Here is a 7,156-nt window from a genome sequence, read left to right on the forward strand (position 1 = left end):
CCTGGACTTTGCCCGACTTGTGAGCGCGCGGGGTAGTAGCATTGATTGATCATTGATTGTGTGTGTGTGAGCGGAGCTGCTCTTTAAGTCCTAGAAGATGTAGGATTGCGAGTAGGTGCTCACAATCGCACAGAGATGCTACGACTGCGAGGAGTGCTGCTCACACTCCTTCGATTAGGCACGCCAGCGCTTTCTCTCTCCGAAACCTGCGCCGTGGCGCGCCTGCTGCGCACCCTTCGTGTGAGCGCGCAGCGATGGGCAAAACTCCGCACGAGCTCATGCGCGAGCAGATGGACGAGCTGATGGGCAAGGCCCGCGACGTGCCGCTCGAGGAGCGAGAGAAGGCGCTTCCCTCCTTCTCCGACCCGAGCATCGACCGGTTCCACCTGTGCGGTTGCTCGCCGTACGAGCTGCTCAAGGGGACCAAGTTCGAGACGATGCCGCAGCTGCAGCGCGACGGCTTCCTCAAGGAGCGCTCCGAGGCGCTGCGCGTGCAGTGGGAGGCGCTGCCGCAGGAGGAGAAGGACAAGTACGGGTACGAGCGCGAGCTGATGCTGCTGCTCGAGCTGCTGGTGGACGAGCAGGACCGGCGGATCGCAAAGGCCAAGGAGCGGTACGAGCGCGAGAACGCGCTGGTGCCGCCCATCCCGGCCGAGACTCAGGCCGAGATTGACCGGCTGCGCGGCGAGGTCAAGGAGCTGCAGGCGCAGTCCGAGGCGCTCGGCGAGCAGGGCGAGGTGGACGAGTCGATGACGGCGTTCCGCAAGGCGGAGGCGCTGCAGCTGCAGCTGCAGGAGATCGAGCGCAAGGCGCAGCCCCTCGCGGGCAAGAAGCAGTTTGTCGACGAGGTGTCCGGCCTCGTCTGGTCCTCGACCGACAACGAGTCGCGCATCGAGGACCTGCACTCGGGCAAGATGTACAAGGCGTGGAAGGCGATCCGAGACAAGCTGCAGGAGCTGCGCTCCCGCAACCCGCCCGCCGCGGGGGGCGCGGGCGCCAGCGGCGGCGGCGGCGGCGGCGACCGGCGCGAGCGCAGCCGCAGCCGCGAGCGGCGCGACGAGCGGCGCGGCTCCGAGTCGCGGCGGAGCTACGACGACCGCGGGCGCGACCGAAGCTACGGCGACCGCGGGCGCGACCGGTACGATGAGCGGTACGACGATCGGCGCCGCGAGTACGACGATCGGCGCCGCGACTACGACGACCGCGGGAGAGACTACGACCGGCGCGACGACAGGCGAGAGAGAGCGCAGCCTCTGCCGGACCACCGGCACGGAGAGGCGGAGCCGGGACGAGAGCGCCCGCTTGTTCGCGTAGGCGGCGCGAGTATGACCGGCGGGACTACGACCGGTATGACGACCGCCGCTACTGAGACGTGCGGCCCTCCCGCAAGCCACTGCTCTCTGGAGTCACTGCTCTCTGGAGTCACTGCTCTGGAGTGACTGCTCTGGAGTGATTGCTCTCTCGCGGCGGAGCCTGCGCGCACCCATGCCTGTGCGGAGGGCGGAGCGCGCTGTCCCGAGCTCTGCTGCCTCTCGCGCCACCTCTTAGGACTGCTGGGGAAGATGTGTGTGGTGAGTCTCCCCCGCCCCCCCGCCCCCCTCCATGCCCCACCTCCGCTTCTCAGCCAGAGGCAACCTCCACTCTTGCGCCGTCGTCGGCAACTGCTGTCATCCGGACGTCGAGATCGGGTGAGCGCCCTAGTCTGCAGGGCCTTTCTCACTTGTAGCTCACGCTGGGCCAGCGCGGGCCCCTCGCTCTTATTTGCGCGCGTGGGTGGGGCGTGTGCGTGTGGGGCGTGTGGCGGCTGTGTGGCGGGGGCGTGGCCGTACCCTAGCGTGGCGTCCCCTCCTCCGCCCGTTCGCGACCCACACCGGACGAAAAATTCCCGAGTAAGAAAAGCTCTCACACGACGACACCTCGACGCTCGAGTCACTCGAGACGGACAGACGTGTGTATCGTGTTCGAGATGCCCCCACTGCGAGCCCCCTGCGCCTGGTCTGACAGCCTGACAGCAAACCCCGGACAGTGCCCGACAGCCCGACAGCGCTGACAACACTTTCTCCGACAGTCTACAACAATGGGCTTGCCCATCCCGGAGTGGTTCGACCCCGCCACACAAATCCGGAGGGGTGACGGGATGCTGTCGTGGATGGTCTCAGGCCCAGTGAGGTAGTGCATCTGGCCACTCCGGATCCTGCTGAACAAGCTCCTCTTGTAGCTCGATCGGTCACACCGCCATCGCCGTCGGGGAGAGGGGGGACGACACTGCTCTGGCAGCGTGCACCTCGATCCTGTACCGTGTTTGTTATGACCCCCCCCCCCCATGAACACACCAGTGAGGGTGGGCGAGACGATCGAGGGGTCCCGTACCATGCGGAATCGACCCTATCCAGTGCTCAAGTGCTCAACAACCCGCGCTCTTCACACAAAAACACAACCCCGGACCTGAGGGAGGGTGTAGAGGATGTAGAGTGTAGAGCGCTGTAGAGCTGTAGAGCTGTAGAGCACTCTGGAGCGCTGTAGAGCTGTAGAGCTCTACATCGGCTGCGTGACGAGGCGGGTGCGTTGTAGAGCGATGTAGAGCGCGATTTTGCTGTAGAGTTTGTTGTAGAGGCTCTACAGCCAAACCGCCGGGAAGGCAGTGACTCAAAGAGGTCGAGCCGCGCTAATGGGGTGTCTCCGAGCTTACTGGAGCTCTGATGGACGGCCCTGACTATCACTGACACACAGAGACGGTCACTCTGACGGCACACAACACCCTATAACTGCGTCATGACCAGCCTGCCATGCGTCGCCGGTGCCGCATTCGTCGCTGTGCTTCTTTAGCAGGCGGTGGACTATCGGCTGCGAGGACGGTCGCATTTGCGCGAGGCGAGGCGAGCATTCAGACGCGTTGCATGCGCCATGACTCGCGCCAGCGCGTGCGGGAGCTCCTGGCTGAGCGTTGAGTCCAGGCGAGTTGCGCTGGCCACGATCGCTACGCCAAGCCGAGCTGACGCGCCGAGGCGCCGGCCAGTCGCAGCCGTGAGGCATGCCACAGCAGCAGAGGCACCTCCCACCCATTGGGCGGGCAGACAGAAGGCCAGGGCAGCACTGGTAAGTGCAACGCGCCTCATGTCGGAGAGCGACCGTGCCTCGTTCGCCGCTTATGATGTAGAGTTTGTTGTAGAGATTTCACGTTGTAGAGCGCCTCTACATCGCTCTACAACGCACCCGCCTCGTCACGCGGTGGATGTAGAGCTCTACAGCTCTACAGCACTCTCCAGCTCTACAGCTCTACAGCGCTCTACACTCTACATCCTCTACACCCTCCCTCAGCCCCGGACCCACGACGCACAAGCACAGACAGACAGTCGAGAAGCGCTCTTCACATAAACGCACAACCCCGGGCCCGAAATCACACAGAGACAGTCACGCAAAAAGGAAAATGAACAAACATCTTATCGCGCGCCAGACGCCGACCGACTCGGACGGAGGCCGCACGCACCGGTCAGGCGCGCAGCCGGAGAGAGAGGGGAATCGCCGCACGCGGCAGGCTCTCCACACAGGGGCTCTCACAGCAGACAGACTGTCAGGGTTCACTAGCGGGGAGGAATTAACAGAAAAGATTCAAGTTTGGGATTCTCGGGGACCGAACGTTGAAAAAGCCGAACGAACGCGCGAAAAGCCGCCAATAAACAAATGGCACGCGCGCCCGACGGCACGGGTCGCGGATGCGGGGCGACTCTTTTGATTGCAGCCGCTGTTGGTCTGTCGTGGACAGTAGGCTACAGCCTCGGCGTCTGGAGATCGGCGAGAGCCTCGGCGCCAGCACACTCAGAAGCGGCCGTCACGCTCCCAATCACACTCCCGATCAGCCTCTCGCCGCCCACCCCCCATTCACGGCCCTTCTCCCTATCACGGCGAGCTCGACGATCCCCTCCGCCGCCTCGACAGCTGATCTCACGAGGGAGTGAGCTGCCTCCGTGCAGAGCCGGCTCGGCTTGCGTGGGCCTCACGGCGTGCGCTTGGGAGGAGCGCACCGCAGACAGCGAGCGAGGCTTTGTGTGGGGTCATGGGGCGGCGACGCCCTTCCGTCCAGCCGAGCCCTGTCCAGGCTGCGGCTGCCAGCCTGTCTCATGGCCAGTGCAAACATGTGAGTTTACGCTGATGCCAGGGGGGATCAGATCCAACCCTCGAACCGGCTGGGGCTCGCTTGTCAACCGTATGCTCCTCGCTGCGCCATACGCCATGATCAACGGGCTCGGCTTTCAGCCGTCGCAACTCGTTTGCGCGGCGGAAGACGCCGCCTATAGCCCGCATTGCTTCTTTCAGCCGCTGAGCAACTGCGGGCAGATAGTCCGCGTGGAGTTCGACAGGTGGCCGTTGCACAACTATTATGAGGTGGGAGAGGAGGAGGTGGTGCGAGCGTGCCACACGGCTGCAACGGTACTCGGCGTGGCCGCACCCAGCTGCAACTCCTCGCAGCTGCAAGCCTGGCGCATGATTGCCCGCCTCGTGCTGCGCGTGCAGCCCGACGTCGAGGAGCGCATTCACGCGGTGCACCTCCGGGGTCTACCCTGGGCCGGCGGACGCTTCGCCGCGATGCACATTCGGCGCACCGACAAGCGGATCGAGGCGAAACCGGTGGCCGAGTGCACGTACGCCAGCAGACTCGAGCAGCTATGCGGCGACAAATGCAGCGAGCTCGATGTGTTTGTCGCCACCGACGACCTACGAGTGATCGACGGCGTTCGCAAGTGCGAGGCGACTGCCCGGCACAGTTGGCGGCTGCGCCACTTTGAATCCGACCCCGGCCGAGGCAACAGCCGCGCGGTGGTCTATCGCCTCTACGCAGAGCTGACTCTCATGAGCCGCGCGGAGTGGGTGGTCGGCACCTTCTCGAGCAACTTTGGACGCGTCACCCAACTGCTGCGCTGGCAAGCCGAGGAGTCGATGGCGTCTGTGGACGACGGGTGTATTGGTGCCGATAAGAACTGTCCACACAACAAGCTCTGGCACCCGGCGCGGCGCTAATGCAAATTCACACCTTGTAGCGCCACGTTCACGCGAGGCGCTTGAACTCGAAAATTGATTCCTTCTAGTAGATTATACCCCCGACGCCCCGTGCGCCGTGCCCGACTCTTTTTTCCGCGATTTTTTTCTCTTCGTTTTTGTAAGACGCGGGTTTATTTGAACAGCACCTTTCTGACGCTGACTCTGAGGGGCCATGCCAGATTTAGGCTTAGCATTGGGGGCACTGAGCCCTGGCTGTCAGGCTGTCAGGTGCTGTCAGGTGATCTGTCGGGCTCGGTCGGGCAGCTGTCAGGCACTGTCAGGTGCCTCTGTCAGACCAGCTGTCAGGTGCTGTCAGTGCTGTCGGGTGCTGTCGGGTGCGTGTCTGACAGTCGAGGGGATCTGTAGCTGTCGGGTGCTGTCGGAGCTGTCGGGTGTTGCTGTCAGACGCTGTCGGAGCTGTCGGAGCTGTCAGGCTGCTGCTGCTGTCAGACGTTGGGCTGTTGCTGTCAGGTGCTGTCAGGTGGTGCTGTCGGGGTGCTGTCAGGCTCTGACACACACCAGCAACACTTATGACACTATCAAGAGGAGACCAGCAGGACTCTACTGGCGGCTACGCAGCTGCCCCCCTCCTACGGCGTGATCACGCCGGCGGCGGCGGCCGCCTGAGGAGCGCAGATGGCGGCGCAGGCGCAGGCGGCGGCGGCGGCACAGACGGCGGTGGCCACCCCCACCCAGACGCCGTAGGCATATGGCTGTAGGGCCCCAGAAGGCTAGCTGGTAGCTTCATTTGTAGTAGCACACAGCCGCCGGTGATAGAGAGGGGTCCGCAGAGGTGGGGCGGGAGGGTTGAAAGAGAGACCCATGACCATCCCATGACTACATGGACCACACTCACATGTCTTTGCATGTAATTTTGTTACACCCTCATGGGGCACAAGAAAGAGGCTCTACGGGGTCTGTGTACGGTCTGTGCTGCTGTCGGGCTGTCAGCGCTGCTGTCAGACCACTGTGTGCTGTCGGGCTGTCGGGCAGCTGTCAGGCTGTCACGTTAGGGCCTGACAGCGACGGGAGCCCTCGACTGTCAGACTCTGCTGTCAGACTGTCAGATACGTGCTGTCAGCTCGCCTGCGATAGGAAGCGGAGGAGACAAAGAGACAGCTGGTTAGTTGTCAAAATTCCTGTTGTGCAAGAGGGGAGAGGGCTCTGACGGAGTGTGTGGCGGGAGAGGGCAGGGAATGGGCGCGGGGGGGGGGGGGGGCTCAGCCGTGCAAAAAGCATCAATTAATAATATTAATGAAGAAATATTGCTCGGCCGCTCATGAAATCCGTCTCTCGATCGTTCATGAAGTCCGTCTCGATCTGGAGGAGACGGTCAACCCCGTGAGGACCAGATCAGCGGGGGTTGTTCGTTATTCGTGTTCCTTGGTGTTTTGTGCCAGGGTTCCGGCTCCTACCCAGATAGGGGGTCTATTCACCCCGGTTAGACCCTATGCAACAGGTAGGTAGGTCCGGTTTTGACCGCCCCAGAGGCCCCCCCTCAACAGGTGGTACCCCCTTTTTCGTCTTTTTTCGCTTCGCTGCGCGCGCGGCCTGGGGGTAGGTAGATAGGTAGCGCGTTTTGGTGCGAGTCAGTGTGAACAGACCCCGTATATGGGTAGGAGCCGGAACCCAGTATTCAGCCACACTTCTTTCGCCAGTGCGCGCCAGTCCCGTGCCCAGTGTTGTGCGAGGCAGCGCGTGGTAAAATTCTTTGGCGGCCGGCTTGGCCCTTCAGTGCGCCAGGCCCGGGAGCCGACAGTTGCCGATGGGACCACGACGTTGAAGAGCTATGGGCAACTGTCTGCCCTGCTGCCGCCCGCGACCACCACCGAAGGCTCCAGAGCCGCTCTTCAACCCGGACGGCACTCGCATTCGCACGGACGGCACTCAGCTGGCGGCGCGACCTGCAGCTTGCTACGAACAGAAGTGGGACCCTGCAGTCCCGAGCGGGATTCCTGTTCAGCCGCAGGCAGTGGGCCTTCCGCACGCTGCTACGCCCCAGGCAGTGCCATGCGGCCTTCCGCTCGCTGGAGGGGCTTGTCCGGCCTTGTCCGACGGCGTGGGCCTGGTCCGACGGCGCGGCAAGGTGTATGCCCGGCTGGAGGGGCATGGGCACGCC

At 63.3% G+C, this 7,156-nt stretch overlaps 1 protein-coding gene across 1 annotated transcript; it reads left to right on the forward strand.

Annotated features, from left to right (window-relative positions):
* Positions 1–206: 206 nt before the first annotated feature.
* Positions 207–1,898, forward strand: EMIHUDRAFT_449987 (hypothetical protein). Its single transcript, XM_005780818.1, has 3 exons — positions 207–916; positions 1,043–1,171; positions 1,315–1,898. The coding sequence occupies exons 1-3, from the start codon at positions 255–257 to the stop codon at positions 1,367–1,369; spliced, it is 846 nt and encodes a 281-aa protein (XP_005780875.1). The 5' UTR covers positions 207–254; the 3' UTR covers positions 1,370–1,898.
* Positions 1,899–7,156: the final 5,258 nt, after the last annotated feature.

This window comes from Emiliania huxleyi (assembly GCF_000372725.1).
Source record: "Emiliania huxleyi CCMP1516 chromosome Unknown EMIHUscaffold_21, whole genome shotgun sequence".
NCBI lineage: Eukaryota > Haptophyta > Isochrysidales > Noelaerhabdaceae > Emiliania > Emiliania huxleyi.

Coding starts and splice junctions, on each gene's coding strand:
- EMIHUDRAFT_449987 (XM_005780818.1), top strand. CDS start 255: ATGGGCAAAACTCCGCACGAGCTCATGCGCGAGCAGATGGACGAGCTG. Junction 917..1,042: donor GACCTGCACTCGGGCAAGAT/GTACAAGGCGTG, acceptor GCGCAGCCGCAG/CCGCGAGCGGCGCGACGAGC. Junction 1,172..1,314: donor TACGACGATCGGCGCCGCGA/GTACGACGATCG, acceptor TTGTTCGCGTAG/GCGGCGCGAGTATGACCGGC.